This window comes from Xenopus tropicalis, chromosome 6 (assembly GCF_000004195.4).
Source record: "Xenopus tropicalis strain Nigerian chromosome 6, UCB_Xtro_10.0, whole genome shotgun sequence".
Lineage (NCBI taxonomy): Eukaryota > Metazoa > Chordata > Amphibia > Anura > Pipidae > Xenopus > Xenopus tropicalis.
The window spans coordinates 59,132,864-59,158,013 of record NC_030682.2 but is presented as its reverse complement, the minus strand read 5'-3'; the positions used below and the strand labels follow the sequence as shown (position 1 = coordinate 59,158,013).

General features: G+C 37.8%; 1 protein-coding gene across 1 annotated transcript in view; it reads left to right on the top strand.

Moving 5' to 3' along the window:
- The window catches only part of adcy1 (adenylate cyclase 1 (brain)), a 97,674-nt gene that overhangs the window by 21,700 nt on the left and 50,824 nt on the right, over positions 1-25,150 (top strand). Inside the window, exons 2-5 of the mRNA XM_002933415.5 lie at positions 1,632-1,781; positions 8,724-8,842; positions 17,671-17,782; positions 24,404-24,531. Coding sequence (XP_002933461.1) covers positions 1,632-1,781; positions 8,724-8,842; positions 17,671-17,782; positions 24,404-24,531 — 509 coding nt within the window. The remainder of the gene's footprint in view (positions 1-1,631; positions 1,782-8,723; positions 8,843-17,670; positions 17,783-24,403; positions 24,532-25,150) is intronic.

The following is a 25,150-nucleotide window of genomic DNA, read 5'->3' as shown; positions in this document are numbered from 1 at the left end:
TCAAGTTGGTTGAAATTTCTCTGTTGGGGATTATGGTTCAAACACAAATGCACTCTTGCACTTTAGACCACAGTTGCACTCTAGGGCACAGTTGCACTTCAGGCTGTGCAGTAATACAGTTGCACAGGATTCACTGCACAGTACTTTTAGGTTGGGCTTTAGATAGGGCCACTAAACGAGCCGACATTATCGTCCCCAAAATCGATCGGCCAGGTTTAAAAATTTTGGTCGGTTAACGATAAAATCTGCCAGTTGGTGTGAGTGTCAGACATTTGTCTTTCAACGATTGTTCTCTGCGCATGTCACGATTGCCAGCAGCGGAAGTCAACGACATTCGATCGTACGTAGATGTACGATCGTACGTATTTTATGATAATGATGCAACGAAATCTTTCCCGAATTATCGTTGCCCGTGGATGGCATATCGTATGGGAACTCGATAGCCATACGATCGTTTGTCGATATAATCGTTCATCGCACAACGAGCGAAATCGCCTCGTGTATGGCCACCTTAAGTTAAATCAGGTGCTCATACTAATTAAATCAGATCAATTTGCTGTCTACTGTATATATGTGTATGTGTGTGTGTGTATGTATATATATATATATATCAATGAAGCACAGCACTCAGCACAGTTCAATGAAGCACGCTTGCATTGCTCTTTAATATAGCATGTAGCTCCGAGGTAGTTAAGACAGCAACATTAACGTTTCGTAAGTATCCACTCCCTTTGTTAAGTGTAAAGTACCTGATTAACCCACCTGGGTTTTAATAGAACATCATAGGTCACATGATCTTATCACAAGATACCTCAAAATAACTCAAAGAAACACTGTATATATAAATTATAATCCTTATTAAGTCCAATAGGTTGCAAGTTTTAAATTACATTTTTGAATTCAATATACTTCTCTGAGTCTTTTAACACGACATCCCCCCACCCAAACTGGATTCATCACTTGTTCTAAAAATCATACATCATCATGACTGTGTCCACAATCAGAGCAATGTCTTGGTACAGGCAGAGTGGTATACTTACATTTTATATTGGATCTATGCTAGATCACAGTTCATGGGGGAAGTATATTGGATTCAAAGATGTAAAACTTTGAAACTTAATGGACTTAATAACAATAATGATTTATATGTATTTCTTTGAGTTATTTTGTTTATTTTTTATTTTGATATATGGAAATCCTGATACTGTATGTGTTTCAGCTATATGTATTTTTGGACTTATTGTATATATGCTAAGAAGGTGTTCACTAATGTATCTTGTCCCATAGATGATAGTATATATTTTTGGCCTTACTGGATAGATCTTGTGATAAGATCATATGACCTATGATGTTCTATTAAAACCCCGGTAGGTTAATCAGGCACTTTATACTTGACAAAGGGAGTGGATGCTTCTGAAACGTTAACTTTGCTGTCTGTGATAACTACTTGGAGCTAAATGCCATATTAAATAGCAATGCAAGTAATGATATAGTTATAAGTTATAGTTATAAGATCTTTTATCTGGAAATCCAGTATCCCAAGTCCCATACCGATATATATTTTACACTGACAATTGTTTCAGTTAAGATACAGGGATACTAGTATTAATATGACTTCTTTGTTTTCACAGCTGGTGGTCAATGCTATTCTTTTTGTCAGTGTAAATTTGTCTGGGGTCTTCGTGAGGATTCTAACAGAAAGGGCCCAGCGAAAGGCATTTCTTCAGGCCAGAAACTGCATAGAGGACAGGCTGAGGCTGGAGGATGAAAATGAAAAACAGGTCAGTTAAACATTTCTGCAATTTTTTTTCAAAACACACCATAACTCATCTATAGATTTTCAAAAAATGTCCATGCAGATTATATACTGAAAAATTATTGTATTTCCAAAATGGAAGGAGTTGCAAAACTAAAGTCACATTATATGACGCAGCACTTTTGGAATGTTGGTGCAGTGGCCAACCTACAGTGGGATTAAGTGTATAAAAAAACAAAAGCATGTAAGTGTTGCTTGTCCACAACTTCGGTGGTTAATGCAAGGGAACCCAGGAATAACCACCACCCTGAAGATGGTGGTAATTTTCAGTTCCCCCTGGCAGGTCACAACTTACCATCACCAAGTGAAATGCACATAAATGTCATTATTACCACTGGGCAGATAGGCATGCTATCCACACAGCAAATATTCTTCACAATTTGCACACAAAAACACACATGGTAATTAGTACTCTGTTGCGCCTGATTCAAAGCATCACTGCAACAATACTACAGTACTGGGAAAAATACTGTCCAATCAGGTGTAATGGAGACAGTAAACTAATTGGATTGCAGCCTTAATTTTGAATGCCTTCAAGTTCAGCTGCCTTTTATTTGTTATGAGTTATAGATTTGCAACAGTTGCCAAAGTGACCCATTTGTTTAAACAGTCTGTTTCAAAAGGTTTATTTAGAGGTTAATCAAGCAGATCCATATGCCAGAACTTTAAAGGACATGTAAGCTGTCCAGCAGTTGCTGAATTCAATCTACTTTTATCTTACCACAGCCTTTGGCTGTTATAGGAAACTGGGAGTGTAGAAGGCTGCACATCTGTCATGCTTCTGGCATACTATTAGTTTTTTGCATGGACCTTTTTAACTATATATGGCTATTTCCCCCCTGCTATCTCCTATGCAAGCCAGCCTATGCATTACTACGTAGAGATCTTGGGCTAGATTTACACAGGCACTTTTGCTTTTAACATGATGAAATAAAGTTCGAGTTTTAGCAGATCCTTTGAGTCCGGAGTGCTTGATGTCCTAATTTCTATTCAGGCGCTAAACTACTCCAGTGCAGTTGCACATACTAATCAATCAGATCATTGTTTCTATATTCTAACTACTAGACTGATCAAAACTAATTGCTGATTGCAATAAGCAACTGTACGTACTGCTTGGTGCTTATATTCATAAATGAGGCATTTTTATACTTTATATAATAATGTATTAAATCCCACTTTTGAAACTGAAGTATAAGCAGCACCCCTTATGGCAATGAAATTATCACATTTCCAATGAGTAATACCCGACAAGTGGAAACTAATACTACAGTTTTACTGTAACTAGAGGCCACACTGTAAACTACGAAAATCAACTCAGACCATTATTCTACTATGAAAATGAACCCCTGACCATTATTCTTAATCCAACAAAGTTTAGCAAACAGGAGGGTACATTTTTCTTGGCACCACTAAACTTAGACATGTTTGGCATTATACCAGACAATGCTTGTCATTGTTCATAAATATTTTGCTTGTGTGCTACTGGCCTATTCAAAACCAGGTTTTCAGCCCTTAACTAATAGTTCTTCTGCTGACTGCTGGCATGTGTAAGTGTAATGCACTTGATACTTTGGTACTCAGCAGTCTGTTTCTGAGAGTTTATATGCCTACCACTGAACTGTTGTTGGAGATTCCATGACCGTATGCTTAATTATAGTTGTAGATTTAGGGGCCTATTTGCTAAACTATTTAAAAAAACAAATACACCACACATCACCTGTGATCATCAGGTATCGTTGTGTAAAAAATTATATTCATTGTATTCATTTTTGGGATAAAATTTATTTGTGTAAAATACCAGTATAAAAAAAATCATCACACCATTTTTTCATGCCTCTTTGTACTACCAAAATATAATTGCCATCTGAATTTTTCCCACTGACCTGCATGGGTTATGCTGTAAAGATAACAGTGTCAAAAAAAAATGCTAAATATGGCAATTGGGCAGTGTATTTTATTTTACTCTGCTTTTTTACACTGTTTGTTTTTCTGGCATAAATAATTTTACACAGCATGATAAATAAGCCCAATAGTGTGATTGTGGATTTGTATTTATGTATGTATTAATGTGTATAAAATATATTGCAACAAATGGATTAGGTTTGGGATTCAGTTGAATAGCAGCATTTTTAGAAATATTCAAATTAGCCTAAATCTTCAGTTTTTGGCTAGACTAGTCTAGCCAAAATACTTGTGTTCCTTAAATGGACAACTAAAAGCCAGGGCTGCTCCTGCCATGAGGCAAAGTTAGAACCTTGCCTAAGGCAGCAGTGAGTGGCCAGTTACCAGGGGCGGTAAAAATCCACCTCTGGTAACTTTAAAATGCAGCCCCCTCTGGAACCGCTCTGATGCTAAAGTTGTAAGTGTGGAGCAGGAGGGAGGGGGTGGCTGCAGCCCCAGAATCATCACTGCTAAAAGCAAAATAGTGTGTTAAAAAATTATGCAAGTTTTAGGTGTTTCTCAATGCAATATAGTAAATGGAGTAATTAAAGGTGCTAAAGTGTGTTAAGTTATAATAATTTGTGAATGAAAACTGGGACACTGGAACTAGCACTTCAGTGGGAGATGCTGTTTGTTCCAACCGATTTAACAACCAGCTAGGAATGATGCTCCATTAAACTTGTTGTTCATTGAATGGATATAATGAAGTTTCCAGGTAACAGGGCTTTTAGAAAGAGCAACCACAGCATATCATTTTATTAAAAAAAATATTTATTTATATATACATATATGTATAAAGGGAACTAGAATGTAGAGGCTTCCTGAAAGACTAATGCATTTTTCTGCAGCCATTTGTATTAGTTCTATATGTATACACAATTCAGAGAATCATTACAGGTATGGCATCTATTATCAGAAAATCCATTAGCCAAAAGGCTCTAAAATACAGGAAGGTCATATCCAGTAGTGTCTCCCATAGACAATAGTGGCCTTTAAACAAATAAACTCATATTTGTGTCAAAACAATGCAGAGTACAGACGGTACCAAGAATAATAGATCCCATACCTGAATTTCCCCAAGGAAAAAAAAAAGTAAAAGTTGTAGTCCTGGTTTTTGCCAACTGTAAGGCTGTGGCCCACATGGAGATTAGTCTCCCATGATAAATCTGCGCTACCATGGGCAACTAAATTCTTCAAACCAGTAATAATGTATATCAAGTACTCTGACTCCAATTGCTGTGATAATGGCTGAGTTTCCCCTGAGACCTCTCTCCCTGGGCCTGTATGGAGCTGGGCACAACCACTGTGGGCAATCTTTGCCAGATTGCAGAACTCACCAGACACTTGGAATCCACAAAGGTTCTTTATTTGTTGTGGGTTAACAAACGTTGGGGTGGATGGACAAATGCTGGAGGTCAAAAGAAATATTGCTTTCCCAACCCCTGGAGTAGCTCCTCACACATAGAAAGCAGGAACATGAATGGCATGATGGGAGGAACTAACGTCACACATAAGGAAGGGGATGGGAGAGTATACAGACTTAGAAGTAAACAAGTTGTAATGCGACCTTGGTCACTAGGTGGCAGTGTAACAATGAGAATACATATAAACCAGTGCTGTCCAACTGGCGGCCCACCCTCTGTGTGGCCCCCCACCTGTCTGGCTGCTTTGATGGCTTACTCTTGTGTTAGCTTTAAATGGTATGAGTACTGTGATTAACTGCCCCCCCTGCATGGTTCTCACCTCAGATTCAGGCTGTAAACCCTCTGTATTGTTTTAAAATGTAATCCCCTGTGTTGTTCACACCTTTTAATCTCTACATTGTTCACCCCCTGCAGGGTTCACACTTCAGGCTCTAATCACCCACATTGTTCACACCTCAGACTGTAGGAGGAGTAGAAACCCACAAATAATCCCTGCACACTATAAAAAGAACATATACTGAGGTGGTACTGCAATTAAAAAGTTTTTTAATATATACAGTAGTTATTGTGCAGACTGTAGGAGCAGTGCCAGCATTGTGTCACTGTATGCTCCCTGTGTGTGCCATACAGCATAGGGCAAGCAGAGTATGGCACACACAGGCAGGGTAGGGCAGGCAGAGTATGGCACACACAGGCAGGGTAGGGAAGGCAGAGTATGGCACACACAGGCAGGGTAGGGAAGGCAGAGTATGGCACACACAGGCAGGGTAGGGAAGGCAAAGTATGGCACTGTATGTACTACAACCATTAATATGGGTATGGTCATGTGATAACACGGGTGTGGTTTCAAGTGGGTGCGGTTTCAAAAAGGGGAGTGGTCAAAACTGGCTTCCATTATTGGCCCTCCACCACGTAGGTCGGAAAAATTCCGGCCCTCAGTACCACAGAAGTTGGACAGCACTGATATAAACCATTAACTTTAAAACATAATATACAATATTAACTGCTGGGGCAGCACATCAAGGGTGGAAAAATATTCATGTTTTTAGTTTGCAAGGTTTGCAGTTGCGATACTTGGGCACAGTTAGGGTTACCAGACCACTTTAAAATTTGGGGATATGTCTACAAAATCCAATGACAAGGGCTTCACCGATTGCAGTTTAAATGCAATTAGTGTGGCCCTGCAACATGCTTTTATTAGAAGTGTCCCTGAATTTTCAGGAGATCTGGGACCCTAGGACACATCATTTGTCTTTGAGCTATATACAGAAGCAGTCCTCTGGTTCTTCAGTTTATTATCATTATCTACAGATTATGTGCTAAAATCGTATCTATTTAAACTTAAATTTAAAATAGACAAAATTCATCAATAGACAAAGTTTATTGCTAACAATATTCCTATCTATCTTTTAGATTAGGACTGTCCACAATTTGTTTGAAGGCTTGATTGTTACAAGTCTTTTTAGTACTTGTGTTTTACTTAAGGTGGCCATACACAAGCATGTTTAAATCTTCCGATTCAGGTCCTTCAGACTGATTTGGGAGCTTATCTGCCTGTGTATGGGGCCCTCCAATGGGCCTCCCAAAATGATATGTGGCTTCATGTCAACCAGATGTAGATTGGATAGGCTTCATTTTCCTGTCGGAATGAGGACCACATCGCTCTGACATCTCCAATCCCATTCACGGTGATGCTTTTTTTTTTTTTGCCTAGGGGTAAATGATCGGAATAGAATGATACACTCACCTTAGATGGGCATGTCTGGGGAAAGATCCACTCATTTAGCGGATTGCCAAATGAGCAGATCTTATAGTGTCTAGCCACCTTTAATTTTCCTATTTTCCTATCTGTAAAGAAAGTTATGAATTTTTAGCACCTTTAGCACGATAAGAAACTATGAGGGCCCTACAAGTAATTTATCTTGAGCCCTCTCCGCATGAACACAAGCAACTAGTACCAACATTTTTGGCCATGCCCCCTACACAAGTGGTCACATGTAGGTAGGTAGGTTTTACTAGGACTAAAGGTTGAACTTGATTTTTTACCACAGCTACTATTATAGAAATCCATAAGTCCTTTTACTTAAAACAGGCATGTAACTATAAAAGAAACAGACCCTGCAACTGCTTGGGGGCCAAGGAACTATAGGGGACACCTGTTGGGCTAATAACTGGTCATTCCACTACTGAAAAGTTAATGTAGGGGACAGTTTACACTAATTAACATTAATTAATGTGCTAATAAGTCAGTCTGTTTATTATGGTCAATGCAGTTGCCTACACACCTACCTGCCCCTGGTATACGTCTCTGTGTTGTCAAGTTACATAAGCTCATTCAAAAGTAGCTGAAGTTTTTGCACAAGTTAAGAAGAAGGGACCGAATCAATTTGCTGTGTGCTCAATAACTAGTCATTCCACAGCTGAAAAAGTAATTATATCCTAATAGAAATAGTTGATGTAACTTTGCACTACACAGTTGGGCCCTCCTGCTGATCGGAATTTGGCCACTCCCCCACTGCTGGCAGTCCATTTACAAGCATTTCTCCTGTTGACATATTGTATCAATAATCCTGCTTAAAAAAATTACCTTAGCATTGCCCTTTATAATAGTAGTTTATTATGCTCATGGTTCATCTTATACCAGAGATCTATCCATACATCACTTATCTCAGCCTCTAGGGATGATGCTTCATATTGGCTGTAGAATTCTCTTGGTTCTCTGTTAATAAGATATGTACTCAGAGAAATGTTGGCATTTCGATTTAATCATGCAGAAGTAGACCACATTTCTGCTCCTGCATGACTTAATTATTCAATAATGGGTAGAAGAAAATGCAAGAGATGCAGCATTGTTGACTTAGTGCTGCTGCGGGATTTAAAACAATCACTAAGAATGATTCATTACAATATGCTCTTCCTTTACTTCTACCAATTTTATCTTCATATGTGCTAGTTTGTGACTTGTTCCAATTACAATCAACCTAGGTTTGATTCTTAAGGCACAGTGAGTGGGCATGAAATGCACACATTCAGTATAATGTTTCTCAGGGAATAATTTTGACCAGCAGTCTTCAATTCCTTGAATGCAATTACACTTCATATCAAGTTTTGGACTCAAATCAAGCCAGACCACCAGGAAGGTCTAAACAGCGCAGAGCATTCTTGCTTAACAGTTACTGGGCAGAAGAGTAATTACAACATTTCAGAGTGGGCTAATCAGCTTTATATTTAATAATGAGGGTTGAACTACATCTCCAAAACATTGTGTTTGTCTATATGTCTACCAACCAGACATGTTAAGAGTCAAATGTCTTTATGTGGCTTTCATAAGTCTGTGATAAAGACAAAATAAGCATATTGATTTTTTGTTTAATTTTTTTAGTAGCCTAGTGTTTTAAATTACAGAGAGATCACTTATCAGGAAAACCCCAGATCCTAAGCATTTAGATAATAGAGTTCATATCTGCACTGTTTTACAGTTTATTGTCAGCAGAGTCTCATGACTTAATTATATTCCATTTCAAATGTGCTTTCTTTATTAGGAACGCCTACTAATGAGCCTTTTACCAAGAAATGTTGCTATGGAAATGAAAGAAGATTTTCTGAAGCCGCCAGAAAGAATTTTCCATAAAATATACATTCAGAGACATGACAATGTTAGGTAAGGTAGATATTAATAGGTAAGCTATTTTAAAGTTTTATTATCTCTGAATCTAAATCTAGTAACTTGTGATGCATCCATGCTTGGGCAAGTAAATTCAATGTTATTATAACTGCTGCTTCTGTTGTTATTATTATTGTGATAGTACATAATCACGGTGTCAGCTTTATTTAGCTATGAGACATAGCATGCATATCTTTCAGGTCACTTCCCTTTTAGTAGCAATTTCTAGACATTCTGTAACCCTGTGTTGTATAGAAAAGGCTTTATCCTGCTAGTTAAGATAGGATACACTGGACTCTCTTCCCACAGGATTGGCATTTGCTAAGTGGAAGAGTAAAGGTGAGATGGTGTTGTTCAGTTCTCCACTGCCAAAAGTAAAAAAAAAATAAAATAAAGGACACCAGAGGTTCTTTGCAAATAAAACAGAATAGATGTTTTATTCTCCACCCGCAATGCACAGGGTAAATACTCACAGCTTTGGAGGCAGTAGTAGTAGTAGATTAAAAATATCACGTACAATCACAAACAGAGCAGAGATCTGTGACCCCACTGTGGAGACAGCTTTGAGAGTTTAAGGTTTACCTTCTAGGGTTTCTAGTGAAAGTGGTCCAGATCATTAACAACAGAAATGAAAAGAAATCAGGCAGAAAATATAGCCTGAATCCCTCTTCAGTGCTTATGGGCCTTTAACATGGGCTAGTAGAGCCTGGGGGAGAGCTGCTCCCTTCTGTCCCTCCTATTTGGAACACAAGCTGCTCTTTCTTACTAGTTTTACTATTCCTATAATGTGCTATGACAGTAACTATTTCTGTACACTGACAAAACCTGTCATGAACTGTGTGAAATCGAACTCTTGACTTTGTGCTAAACCACAAATGCACTTACTGAGCCACAGGAGGCTCTTTGAGCTACAAGGGTTCAGTTGCTCCAATGTGCATTCAGCATCTCTGCCTGTTTCCCTTCAGTCTTCTCCCATCTTATAAATTGCATGTGTTGCTGGTTCTGTAATTATGAGCATTTATAAACCTGCTCCTGGCAACTCCTGGTGGTCGATCATCATCTTTGCTGAGCCTGATCTTGCCATGTCCTGATTTTGACTTCTGTGATTTCTGACTCCTGATTCCTGCGTTCCTGCCCGATACTCTGTCTTTTGTGTATCTCCCTGGTTTGACCTTCGGCCCGTGACTTTACCTCGTTTGCCTGCTGCCTGCCACTGACCTCAGCCTGCCTTTGGACCTGGCCAGTACTCTACCAGCCCTGACCTTATTGCCTGTTACCAGACTCAGTCTATCTTGCCTATCATCACAGGCCTGTATATTTACTCTTTGCTATATTTATAAAATTGCTTCCGGACCCTGCTTCCCTGCTACTGGATCTGGTAGTTCTGTTGTTCCAGACTCTGCCAGTCCCATTGCAGTGAGTGCTGGTCTTGTTGCTTCCCTGGGCATCTCTCTTCCACCTGTAGTGGGTGTGTATGATGGTGCTCCACCTGTAGTGGGTGTCTATGATGGTCCTCCACCTGTAATGGGTGTTTTGTGTGGTAACTTCTCCGCTGTGGCTCCTGACCCTATCGTCTCATCCACTGTGGCTCCCGATTCTGGCAACTTCTCTGTTTTAATTCCTGACCTTGGTGGCCTACCTTGTGTTAATGATCCTAGTGACTCTCTGGCTTCGGCTCCTGACACTGGCGACACTCCTGTCCTGGCTCATGACTCTGGCGATACTCCTGTTCAGGCTCTGGCTTCTGATCCTGGCGACACTCCTGTTCTGGCTTCGGCTTCTGATCCTGGCGACACTCCTGTTCTGGCTTCTGATCGTGATGACCCTCTGGCTCCGGCTTCTGATCCTGACGACACTCCTGTTCTGGCTTCTGATCCTGACGACTCTCTTGCTCTGGCTCCAGATCCTGGTGGCTGATTGTTTTGAGAGTTGCAGTATACTCTTATATATCCAGTCCTTGCAACACCACATAATGACTTTATTCTAATGTATAAATGTTATTTCGTTGTCTGACTGCGATATCGCCTGGAGGGCGATTTTTAAAGGGGGGCTAATGTCAGGGACTGTGTGAAATCGAACCCTTGGCTTTGTGCTAAACCACAAATGTACTTACTCAGCCACAGGAGGCTCTTTGAGCTACAAGGGGTCAGTTGCCCCAATGTGCATTCAGCATCTCTGCCTGTTTCCCTTCAGTGTCCACCCATCTTATTAATTGCATGTGTTGCTGGTTCTGTAATTATGAGCCTTTATAAACCTGCTCCTGGCAACTCCCGGTGCTCGATCATCATCCTTGCTGAGCCTGATCTTGCCATGTCCTGATTTTGACTTCCGTGACACCTGACTCCTGATTCCTGCGTTCTCTGCCTGATTCCTGTCTCCGTTCTCCTGTCCCTACCTGGTACCCTGTCTTTTGTGGATCTCCCTGGTTTGACCTTCGGCCCGTTACTTGACCTTGTTTGCCTGCTGCCTGCCACTGACCTCAGCCTGCCTTTGGACATTGCATTACTCTGCCAGCCCTGACCTTATTGCCTGTTACCGGACTCAGTCTATCTTGCCTATCATCACAGGCCTGTATATTAACTCTTTTGTTCTGTTTTGTTCTGTTCAGTTTCTATTAAACATCTTGCTTCACCACACTTGGCTGTCCTTCCCTTAAAGGGAGTTCTGGGGGTTACATTTCACATAGGCTCCTAACTGCTGGCCCCTCACCTTTGGCCAGTCCTAACAAAACCTTGTTCTCTGAGTCCCTTTAACGAAAAGTAAGGTCCCTCTAGGGGGCCTTTCTGATCCCAGGCTCCCTGAGCACATCCATCTGGATCAGCCATCTAGATCAACCGATAGATAGACCAAAGTTCCACCCCTTTTCAATCACTGTATTACAGTGTTCAGGAAGTGGTTGCTATACCTATGAGCCAATAATAGAAATATGCCAGTAAGCTAGATTCATAGGCTTCTACCTAGTAACATAGACGATAGGAAGTGTAGGGATTTAAAGCATAGGGGCTATTAACCCTATGGCTCCATACCTGTAGGGTCCCCAACGCTCCATGTACTGGTTTATTAACAAATGCCCTGCTGGCATAGATTCTGCATCACTGGCAAAGAAGATACAAAATAGCTGGAAACTCAGGAGCTACACTTCTGCATTCTGTTTAAATTAGTCAGAAAAGCACAATGACTACCATTACACATTTCCAGAATGGCAGTTAAAAAGTTAAAGAATCAATGTTGTAGCAGCTGCAACAATACAGTAATAATGGTAGTGCTTACAGCTTCACTGGAGTCCTGGCTGACCAAGACCAAATAATGTTTAATGATGTGATCTTTTTGTAGAATGCAAACTCTTGTTCTTCAAAGATCTGAGGACTTATTTATAACATTGGGCACAAACACTGTACATGCGCTAAAATTAGAAATGCACCGAATCCAGGATTCAGTTTGGGATTCAGCCAAGATTCGGGCAGGACTCGGATCTGGGAGAATCCAATTCTGAATCCTGAAAATCATGTGTTTTTGGTCACATAAACATGGAAGTTGAAAATTTTTCACCATGCACTGCACGGTCAGTGACCCCTGTAGACACTGCAGTTGCTTCCTTTTTACTTCCTTTATGATGTCATGCATAGCACTGGCAGCAGACTTAACTCCTGTTGGCTGTAACTCCTGTCAGTCTGACATTGCTTCCTGTGCCTGTGACAGTGCTGCAAATAAATTTAACAGTATGTTAGATATTTGATATACTAAGTATGTTTGCCTATGCAATTGCAAGGAAAAAATTAACCAATGACCCTTCAGTGTATGCAACTGTTTAGAGTGCACAAGCAACCAATGAATTAGTCCAATAGGAACAAAAGTAAGGACAAAGGCTGGATGTGATGATGTTGGCACATAGGAACTTCTCAGTGTGTCAGGTTCAAAATAGGCAACTCCCTCTCTTCAGAAAACTGATCAGAGAGACAGAAAATGGACTGATTTAACAGGTGTTAAAAGCTTTTACAGTGGCCTTTTTATTTTTTTTTTATGGAAAATGGATTTTCTAACCTGCTGAGAGCATTGTTGGTGGTTTAAATTGATTTAGAAATTGAAAGTGAACAACCCCTTTAAGTGGCACTTACTGTTGCACAATTTGCTATCAGGAACAACTCTTTGCAGTCGATGCATGAAGAATCATACCTGAATGAATTAACACTGCAAGGGTATTGGCGGCAAGATGCATTGTTGGCAGTACAATTGTGCTTTGCCCCAGTATTTTGCACTTTACACCACGCATATCCATTTTTAACTGGGACCTCTGGAGCGACATGAGTAAAAATAAAATCCTGACCATTTTATTATTGCTGTCATTTGTCTATAGTATCATTATCTATAGAATCAGTTTACAGTAGCGGGTGTGGATACCGACATCTGATCCTGAATGATATCTTTGTGTCTCATGTACTGTAAAGACGTTTTCTGGTTTTTATTGCAAATAACCAGATTCTGATTTCTTCAGCACTGTTTAATCCATCCTAAGGCTAATGGCCCACTGAGAGAGTTAGTCTCCTGTGATAGATCTCAGCTACCGCGGGCGACTAGCCACTCCATGAGCCATTAGCCTAAGGCTTTTACAAAATTAAAAGGTTACAAATAACTAGATTCTGATTTCTGCAGAACTATTTTGATCCATCCTAAGGCTTTTACAAAAAAAATCTTACAAATAACCGGATTCAGATCAATGCAGGACTTTTTGATCCATCCCAAGCCTTTTACAAAAATAAAATCATAGGTGGAACTTTGCACTGAGATTTAATATTGAGGCAGATTATTATCAACAGTTTATATTATTATTTTGCATGGAGAGTTATAAATAGGCAGATTATTATTAACAATTTATTTGGTAGCATCAAGAGCTAAATTACCTATATTAAATTAGTTACGTTCAAATTGCTTCTTGGACTGAAAATTTATCATGCAACGGCAAATTTTAATTAATAAATTGATGTTTAATAACCATAGTATCCCATAAGCATCTGCTTTGCTCCAACATGTTTGATAAAACCCTGAACTGGGCTGGTCTAGCTTGGGCTAAGAAATCTGGCACTAGCACTGTTGGAAGAGGGAAGGGGCACGTAACTGTATATGCTTGTGTATCATACAAGGATCCAATTTGTGTCTTCTCTGTTTCTGACACAGGACTCTCTCTCCCACTGCCAACCCAGAGTGTATTGCATTATGATGGGTGTCAGAATATGCTTTCATTTTGGATTTAGCACTAGAATCTTTTTCGAACAAATCTCAATTCCCAGTCTCAGTTTTGATGTCACTAATGTCTGGAATTTTGGTCCTTAGTTTGTGGTTGAACAGCAGATCTACAGGTGATTTGTCTGTTGTGCAATGTGGGGTGGACCTGTAGTCTCTGAGAAAAGAAAACGGATTTTGTTTCCATTGCCGGCCTTTAGATGCAGTTGCTCTAAGGAACTTCCCCATTGTCCGCATGAACCTTTCCACCTCCATGTTTGCTTGAGGCCACAGTGGAGTGATACACTTATGTTTAAATCCGAGGTACGAAGCAAAGTTCTTGAACTGATCTCCATTAAAAGGTGGGCCGTTGTCTGTTTTTACAGTCTGTGGAATGCCCAACAAAGAGAATACCTTGTTTAGAGCAGGTAGAACTGCAACAGAGGAAGTTGATCTGACAATTTCAACCATTGGGTATCTCGAATAATCATCAATGATAACCAGCAGGTATTCACCAGTATCAAATGGTCCATAAAAATCAATGCTCACATTACACCAGGGGGCTGCTGGTAAAACAGATATTTGTAATGGTTCCTTGTGTGTACCAAGTGTTGTTGCCTGACCACACAGTGCATCTTTGCACCACCATCTCTGCTCTCTGATCTATGTTTGGAAACCATACTTTTTCTCTAAGAAGTCTTTTCATTTTTACTATACCTTGGTGTCCTTCATGGGCTAAAGACAACACTCGGTTTTGTAGACAGTATGGAATAAGCATTCGATTACCCCTTAAGAGGATGCTGTTATCATCAGTGACTGTGAGCTCCTTTTGCAACTCTCTTGAATGTTGTGAGCTGTGCTAAATGTTTGTTGTTTTTGTCTACAGTGTACCATTTACCATTGCGTATCAGTTGCGCGAGTGCTTGTAATACAGGATCTTTCAGTGTGGCTTCTTGAAGCTCTTGAATTGTAAGAGCCTTTGGGACTGCATGGCTGGACACAAAATTGGCATACTCTTCTGCTACTTTACATTCTCTGGAATTTTTGAAAGGACGTATGGGGTGGCGTGACATGTAGTTTGCTGGATTAGCTTTACCAGATTTGTATACCACACGGAAATTATATGGCTGTAGTCGTAGGCCCCATCTCTCTATTCTGGCTGGAGGTTTAGATTTAGGATTAATGGTTCTCATGGTTTATCCTATGAAAACTCAATAGAAGTCTAAAGGAAAATCTATAATTGAATTGGGAGATACATTTTTCTTATCAAATTTAATTTGGCTTGTGCATGCTACAACCGATCATTTATGAATGCACCAACTTTTACACAGTGGACACACTGGACAGAGTATATAGATGCTGTTAATGATGAGCAAAATTTTTCCTAGGCATTGATTCACCATCAGCAAATGTTTTCACAAAACCGCCACTATATTTTTCACAACTTAAAAACACACAATAAAACTCCCCAATTTATTTTGCATGAAAAAGTTGAAGCAAAAAAACAGCCATAGACTAGCTTTATCACTAGGAACTGATTTGCTCATCATTAGATGCAATTCATTAAGTTAATGCATTCAAATATGCATTTCTGATGAATAGTAAACCTTTTGGCACTAGAGATCCCTGGATTAGCTCACAGTAATAGCTCACACCCAGCTTGTACCCATTGAATCATATGCAAATGCAGTTCAGAACTCATACTTTGTTAGTGCCACAACTTCCCCTTTGAAAATGCTAGGCACAACTGGCACCCAATTTGCATCTAAAAGCAAGCCAAATTGTATTTTGTTCCAAAATAGCAGCACATAGCACTTGCGTTAATAAATTAGCAATTGTAGCATAAATATCTGTGTTTTTAACTGTAGAATATTAGATGAATATGGGAAAGTTTCCAGAATTCTTACTGTGCAGGGTACAATATATTAAGGAGTTAGAGCTAGGATCACCCTTTTGCCATTCTCAGCTAAATGTTAAATGTTTAAGGCCTTTTTTGGCTTTACATTTGCTGATCAAAAACTTGCACCAAACCGATTGCCCCCCACAAGAGTAAGATTGGTCTTGTTTAAACTGATCAATACCTAACCTGCATAATCATGTTGGGTATTCCATTTGGCTTCCTTAGTAGAATTGACATATATATATATATATATATATATAAAGTCCGGTTTAGCGGCACTCACCATACGCAGAGAACAGGAGCCGGGTGCATATCAAATCTTACATTCACTCCATAAATAGCACTCACGGCTTGTAGATCAATAAAAAACTTTTATTGGTATTCCATATCTACGCGTTTCGACCCGCTGGGGATCGTCATCAGGATAAAACCGTAAGTGAGGTAACCCATTAAATACACCAACCCACCAATCAACAATCCGTGGTAATTAACCCAAAAAAACAAGGACCACAAAACCCAATATATTAACCATTGATAATATCTAAAACACCAAACATAGCACTATGATATATATATATTAATATATATTAATTATACTTTCTTGAATTTGACATATAGTATTGTCACAGGAGTATTATTAGCATTGTAAATCATAAGCATTTCCTTATGACAGTGTAAACAAGTGTATCAAGTAAAAAGTCTGTGGATATACAGCTCTCCATCTGTTCACCATCTGTTATGCTCCTGAAGCTGATGTTAATTATTTAGTTATAAAAGACATGAAGTCAAATGTAAATCCTCAGGCTAACTGCTAAAACAAAAAATAAAGACATCCATCAGATATGGAGTGGGTTATCAAGTCCTTTCATTCAAATTTTATTTATAGTATTTACTATATTTGATCAAACAATTCAAGTAGAGCACCCCATTCCTAAATGTAACTTTAAATATCAACTTTATTGCCCAAGCAAATTGATATTTTTTATTTGTTTTTGTCTAGGTGCTGTTCCTACAAACAGGACACAGAGGGGCATATTTATTATGTGGTGTAAAAAAAAATGGCAAAAAAATTTGCAAAACATTGCCAGACTTTATTGCGTAAAAACGTCATAATTGTTTTACTTGCTTTGGATAGTTTAAAATAAAATACGGCTTGATAATTCACCACTTATACACAGCTTTTAAAATCTTTTTTTTGGGTGGATTTCCATTTACACAGCATAATAAATAGGTCCCTAGCTTCTTTACAGTAGCATTTGCAGTTGTATGAAAAGAATTGTGCATATTTGTGTAAATTATTAAATGTGAAACCCTAAGCTGTACTGCATGTGAGATATGCATAGAGCATTATCCCTTAGTATCATTGTCAGTGAAAGAAAAAGTGCACCCAAGAAAAAGTTACCAGCCAGATTTCAGTGTGAACTGTTTCAATTACAATTCATTGAAAACATTAATAGCAACAAGATTAGAAGGTACAAGTAGTTTGTTGGCATTCAACTAGCATTAAGCTGCAGTCACTCACTAAGCCCCTTGGTTCATTCTCAAAAGTCAGTCAGTCGAGTCATAGTTATAAACTCATGAATACTGTATGTGAGCCCTTTCCTAAATAAGTTAGGTATAGTTCAACTATTAAGTGTTGTATTGTTTGTTAACCTTTATAAACACTGGTACCTGATTATAAAACTAATTCTATTTTTTCTCTTTTTAGCATTTTATTTGCAGATATTGTTGGATTCACCAGTTTAGCATCCCAGTGTACTGCACAAGAGTTGGTTAAGCTTTTAAATGAACTCTTTGGGAAGTTTGATGAATTGGCTACAGTAAGAATGATATTTTTGAATTATTATACATTTTTAAGATTAATGACCATATTATTTTGTTGCATTTAATAGTAATGTCGAACAAAGATTTTAACATTTTGTAGAGTGCTGTTTGTTTATATTTTTTTATGTAAAAAGTAACCACAAATCTTTTTTTCTCTACCAGCCTCTATTAATTATTTTTCTTGACCTGCAACAATCTACAACTTTTTCCTTGCTTACTGTATCATTTGTTCATAATGTAAACATATAATGTAAACATGGCTATTATGCAGATATACAGCATCATGGGTTTGGGTTTTTTTTTTGCATAGGCAGGCTAATCTGGAGTGATTAGCGATGGGCGTGCAATTTAAAGTGTTTCTTTATACACATTTAGCATAAACAAGATTTATTTTATTGCCTTTTATGTGGAGTTGAGCAGTAACCTCAATGCTGGAATGGCAGTGGATGTCATCTACTTGGACTTTGCTAAAGCATTTAATACAGTACCACACAGAAAGTTATTGATAAAATTAAGGAATATTGGCCTGGAACATAATACTTGTACTTGAATAGAGAACTGGCTGAAGGATAGATTACAAAGAGTCATGGTAAATGGTAACATTTTCTAATTGGGCCAGTGTTGTTAGTGGAGAACTGCAGGGGTCTGTCCTTGGTCATTTGCTTTTTAACTTGTTTATTAATGACCTAAAGGTGGACAAAGAAATTACTGTTTCTAATTTTGCTGATGATACTAAATTGTGAAAAACTATAAGTTCGATGCCACTTTCTAGAGTGATTTGAAAAAACTGGGCAGCAAAATGGAAAATGAGCTTCAATGTTGAAAAGTGCAAAGTTATGCACTTTGGCAGAAATAATATAAATGCAAGTTATACAATAAGTGGTAGTGTTTTGGGGGGATCCTTAAAAGAGAAGAAAAAGGTAAAAACTAAGTAAGCTTTATCAGAAATGTCTATGTAAATACAGCCATAAGCACACAGCCACAGCAATGCTCCTTTATCAAAAGAAACACAGGATTTCTTGTCTCCTTTTTTGTAAACATGTTCTTAGGGTATCTGACTTTCTCTCTCAGGAAAATCCTTTATTCCTGGGGCCAGAGTCTGCGCAATTCTCTCGTCTCTCCCCTCTCCTGCTCCCCCCTGCCATAAGAATTCATAAAACCCACTCCCCCCACCCTTAGGAATGTGTAATCTGAGCTATAACGGATAAGCTGCAAGCAGGAAGCTATGTAGACCAAGCTAAAATGGCAGCTGCAATCTTAAACAAACAGAGAAAGCTTCTAGGGCTCTTTAATCAGGTATGATAAAGCTTTCTGCAGAATAAATATAGCGTTCTAGGTGGCACTAATGTGCCAAAATGACTTTCTTCTCCTTTAACTGAAAAGCAAAAATACCCCAATGCATTTCTACAAAATGAGTTTCTCTCAGGGTATTTATGTAATTATGGCTGTATACACTGGCAAAAAATATCCAAGAACAAAAATTATGTTTGTGCACAAAATGATAGTAAATAACAAACTACATTGTAAATGTAAGTATTCATTTTATCTCTCAAACTGTATTTTATCTATCGGATAGATAAAATCCATGTAATTGAACCAGTGATGTGTAATGTTATCCAATAAACAGATTCCTAGCACCGTCCATAAAATGTTAAAGGGCATGTCAACCCCAAAAATAATTGTTTGCTTAATAAAAGAAAATATAATTCTAAGCAACTTTCCAATATTAATTTATTAAACATTTCTAATGCTTTAAAAGTTATTTGTAAATGTAATTGCTATTGAAAGCAGCATTTGCTGAACTCCTGGTTGTTACTTTTTAAACAACATTGCAAAGTCTCCTCCAGCTAGATGGAAATAGCGAAATGGCTTTGCTTTACAGGGGGCAAAACTAAAAAGTGTTGGTAAATAAGACTTACTATATGGGTGGGGCTCATCATTGTTAGCAGGGCTTATACTGTATTTGGCATGCTGTGCTATGTTCAGCACCAGGCCCGAATTTGTGGCGAGACGACACAGGCCTCGGCCTAGGGCGGCAGAAATTTAGAGGTTATAATAACAGGCATAATGATATATATTTGCAGAATTATTTTGTTAGAATTATAATGTTGCTTCTAGGGATTTTGTAGCTCAGAATTAATGTTAAATAAAAGCATGCAACTGATAAATATTGTAACTTGAGGTGATTTTGCTCTAATCTGCAAATGATTCCTTTTAGGAATAGCTTTAAAATATAATAAATATTATAAATTTGAAAGTACAATCCATAAAAAAAAATATCAGTTTTGTATTAATAGACAACATTTTCAACTTCTTTCAAGAAATTATTAAAAAAAAGCAAAACCAAATTTTTAAATAATTTCCCCCAAAAAGAGCTATAATGATAGGTAAGGCTTACTTCCCTAGTATTTTATTAAATCTGCTGCGTTAATTTGACTTGCAAAGTCCCTATAGGAGAAAGGTGAAAAGGTGACAGCAGCTTGAATTCCTTGTGCACTGAAGTTGACTTTGCACCAATGTCCTGAAGCACCTAAGCTTTTTCATTGTCAGCAGCTTAAATATATGCCCACGTGATTACCCCCAAAGCTGTCCAAAAAAATAGAACCTAAATTTAAGCTGCAGACCCTAAAAAAACTTATTTGCTTTAGGTCATCAGTGCAAAGCACACAGAGGAATTCAAGCTGCTGTTGCCTTTTCACCTTTCTCCTATGGGACACTTTGCAAGTCAAAATCAAGCTGAATTAAAAAAATGCAAGGGGAAATAAGCATCACCTATCATTATAGCTGTTTTGGGAGGGATGAAGTATTTCAAAAATTTGGTGTTACTGTTCCTTAAATCCAAAATTTCTTTGTAGCAATATTTTGACCAGTCTCCTAGTTTCATGTTTTCGGTTAAAGTTACCAATATGTATTAAAAAAAGTAATGTGTATAGTTTATATACTCATATATATTTAAAGTACCTCTGCGCTCTACAGGATCAGTGATGAAAGTTTATTCATTTTACTTTTACTTTATGGGCATTTCCTGGGGAGAAAACAAGTTAGTTTACCTAGAAATACCAAAAGGGTCATATATAAACTCAGCCACAGTGTACAAATGGCAATTTCACAGCAATTAGCCATACCTTTTTTTACACATAATGCTGTTTTTCCCAACAGATCCTGAGTTATCCAAAACTATCAAACATGCTCAGTTGCGGTTGTATGATTTTGTGAAACAGACACAGTTACAGATTTTGTTATTTCCAGCATTTGCTGGAAATAACTCCATGGATGCAAGGTGTTTTGCACAACAATGTGTGATTCCATCTTTGTAATAAGAAATATGGTCCTAACAATAGAAATAAAGCATATTAAAGATTGCAAGGCCAAAATATACCTCTTAACCGATATGTTATAAAAGTAGTCACCGTCTACTTGTAATAAGGCAATAAAAAAGCTTTATGTGAATAGTTAGCAATATGCAGGTCTGCCAGTCAGATTTCTGTCAGATGTGTGAAGCAATAAAGAAAGGAGAAAACAGAATGGAGGTGGCCATTTTGGCAGTATCAGTGAGAGTGAGAGAAGTATTCAGCTGTAGGGAGAGAGTAGGCCTGGACCGAGAGTGTGATTCACAGATAAATCAATATGCAAATAAACACAAGGAATCCAGGGAATTAGTCCCAAAGAGCTCCAAGAAGTGTCTTAGAAAAAATGCACAGTGTAAATGGGAGAGCAAGAGCTAACAGATTCCTCAAGCAACCATATAATCTGGATTGTAAACAGCACGTGACATGAGGTGCTACCCCTGCTATCCTCTGCAGTCTGCCTGTATCCACTGTATTTCTCTTTGCTTTGTAAAGCAATAATGCAACAAGCAGAACATACAGGATAGTGCAGCTACTCACATAGAATTAGTCCTGAATGTGTCTTTTTGGAAGCTGCCACTCTGGTTGCTGTAATATCTCTCTGTATAAAATGTTTCCCATAGACTTCAATGAACTGGCATCTTGGGGAAAAAATAGTACCTTCTAGGCTATATTAATCAGTAACATTTGAGAAGTGAACTTCTCAAACATATGGATACTACTGTATTTTAGGGCTACAGCTGGTGGGCCCCTAAAAACAGATTCTGGTAGGCTCTTGGTGTCCCTTTCTAATGCTGGAAAACCATATCATTTTGTAATGTATGAATAATCCAAAAGTAATAATAATATATTTCCGTTCTTCACTAAAGAGCAGCAAATGTTTTCACAAAATATAAGAGAAGCAACTTGAAAGGAGACATATATAAAAATTAAGAATGTACCAGTGAATTATATTCTTCTAAATATAGAAGCAAGGTTGACCTGATAGGAAACTGAAGCCTGTCTTTGCTTGGGTGAGTGCAAGGCTGTGATTGGCTATCCTCCTCCTGCTGTGCTTTTGGCAGGGACTGTCAGGACACGCCCACCCTTCATTTGAAACACGGACAAAGAACTGATAGGATCTATAGGGAGCTTCAATAAGGGAGCCATTTATACAGATAGGATTAATGTTTAGCCCAAAGTGAAACCAGCGCCATATATTATTCATAATTGCCTACAAAATTCGTTTTTTTTAATTTCCTTTCCTTCTCCTTTAAATAAAATGTATAAAACAAATGTAATTGGCAAACAGAACCTGAAACTAACTACCTGAATTATCTTACAATTCTTCCTTTGCTAAAGTTTAATGAAATAGCAATTTTGACTGAATTTTGATAATTTGTAACCCAAATCAATTTTTTCTTTGCAATAAACACCTAAACATGATTTTCGTAACAAACAAACGGGAAATAAGCACAACAGTGCAGAAGTGCAAGGAGCTTGTTTGGATGCAAGTACTTTTTAATGAATATCACCAATACTTACAAAGCCTTGTGTCCATTTGAGCTCAGGAGTACTTGCACTTGGGGTCTTTATTATGTTATAGCAGATTTTAATTAAAGTCATATCAGACTGAAGAGTGTTTTTGTCTTTGAACATGAGCAATATCAGCAATAAAGTTTATGAGTTTGATAACATAATGTTTGATAACATAATTTATTGCTGCACTATGCAGTAATTTTCCATGAATGCATTTTTTATCCTTACATGGCATCAATCTTATGTTCATGTTGAAGAGTCTTTGGAAAGTTGTCAGTACTATAAGAAACACGGAAATATAATTGTATGTATGTATGTATATCTTTATCAGAATGTGAAATTAGAGCTTGTCATAGTCCGCCAGAGTGAGATTCAGCCACTCTCTAGTTACTTGTATGTGGTTTTACGGGCATATATATCAAAGGGTGGACTCTTACTTTCAAAATAAATATATCCTAAAATCCCATGTAAATGAATAAACAATGGCAGAATTTCCCTCTGCACCACTTAAAATCCTATTTATGCATGTAAGTTACCCTCTGACTTCTATTGTATGCTCCTTACTCCTTTCTCTTCTACACTTAGCTCTTAATCATTAATGTAACTGTACTTTGTATTTATTATCGTATTAACCCCTGTTTGTTATAGTACAGTGCTGCATACATAAGTAGTGCTATATAAATAATAATAAATATACATACATACACATAAATACTGTGGCAAGCTTTAATTTTGCCTTTTAATAAATATTCACCTATAAGTAAGGATTCATCAAATCATGTTTGTTTCAATTGAGTTTATCATATAATCAAAATTTTGCAGGTGACAACAAAATATACACTGAGACTGGAGGAAAGGAGGTTTCCTGTAGGGAGAATTTCTTCACTCTAAGCACTGCTAACTACTTTTAATACTCATGGCATTTCATTAACTTAAGAAATTACATTAATGCTGTTCGAACCAAAAAGAGAGAGGAAAATACAACTTTTAAAAACACTTGAAACAGTAAATAGCCCCTATAATTAGGACTAGGTTGATGCTGAGCTAGAAAAATACATGTAAAGCAAGCTAGTATTAAAGGGGTGGTTCATCTTTAAGATAACCTTTAGTATGTTAGAGAATGTACTATTCCTAGCAACTTTGCAAGTGGTCTTCGTTATTTGTTACTGTTTTTTAAATATTTACTTTTTTCATCTACATCTTTCCAACTTTTACATGGGAGTCACTGACCCAACCAGCCAAAAAAATATTGCTTCATGAGGCTATAATTGTACTGTTATTGCTACTTTTGATTTCTTATGTTTTTATTCAGGCCCTTCACTATTCTTATTCCAGTCTTTCATTCACACCACTGCCTGGTTGCTAAGGTAACCAATTGCAAATTGTCTCAGAACATCATACTAAAAGTTAATTTCAAGGTTAACAACCCTTGAAATCACCACTCCAGGTCAATTAAAAGACATACAAAAACTACTGCTGTTGTAATAACTCCTACAGTGATATGTTTTCTCTCTCTCATTGGTTGAGCACCACTACTAATTCTTGGGGTTTAGGATACTTTCATACATCTTGGTATAAGTGCTGGTTTTCTTTTTATATTTGATCCAGTTCTATGAATGCAGCATCATTTTTGAAGGCTCCCAAGAGCTGCTTTAGTAAATGCTTTAACTGAGTATAGGAAGGTGCTATTAAAACTAAAATGAGGATGTTGTATAACGGAAAATGTAATAGAAACTTGTTTTTTTGTGAAAGGAAAACCACTGTAGGAGAATAAAGATCCTTGGAGACTGTTATTATTGTGTGTCGGGACTCACTCAACCCAAAACTGATCATGCACACTGCTGTGTTGAAATGGGGCTGGATATGATTGACACCATTACGTAAGTACCTCTCTCTACATACTTTGTCATTTTAAAAATTACAAGCAGCAAAGTAGATTTAACACATTTATTAATAAAAAAAAATGTCCATGTTCTCAAAACATGTGCATCTCACACCTAAACAGTAAAACAATATGAACAATATACCAAATATATCAGTACTTAACATAATATATTTATTTGTTTATAGGATATCTTGGAATTGTGTCATCAAAATGAACATAAGTAGTTTGCTCTGGTTATAGCAAAATCTCTTTACATTATGTTGGAACATACACAGCTTTTTTTTAGCAATGATTAAATTGAAGTTAGAGAAAAGACATCTTTAAGGAAGGGCATTTTACATGTTTTGGCACCCATAGGAGAAGTGATCGCCCGCAGTCGACAAATCACTACCCATGCCATTGTTCTAAACGATAACTAGACATTTTAATGTTGTTATATGCTCCACAGCAGACTATGGCTGTCAAAGATCTTTGTCCACAGTGCAAATGTAAATAGGCACGCAGGGGATAATTTCTAATTATGTGAAGTAGAAGCGTGTGTACAAGTTGTACAAGTGTACAAGAACTTGCTCCCCGGTAATGCTGCTTTCTGTACCAAGTGCCGGATCAAACAT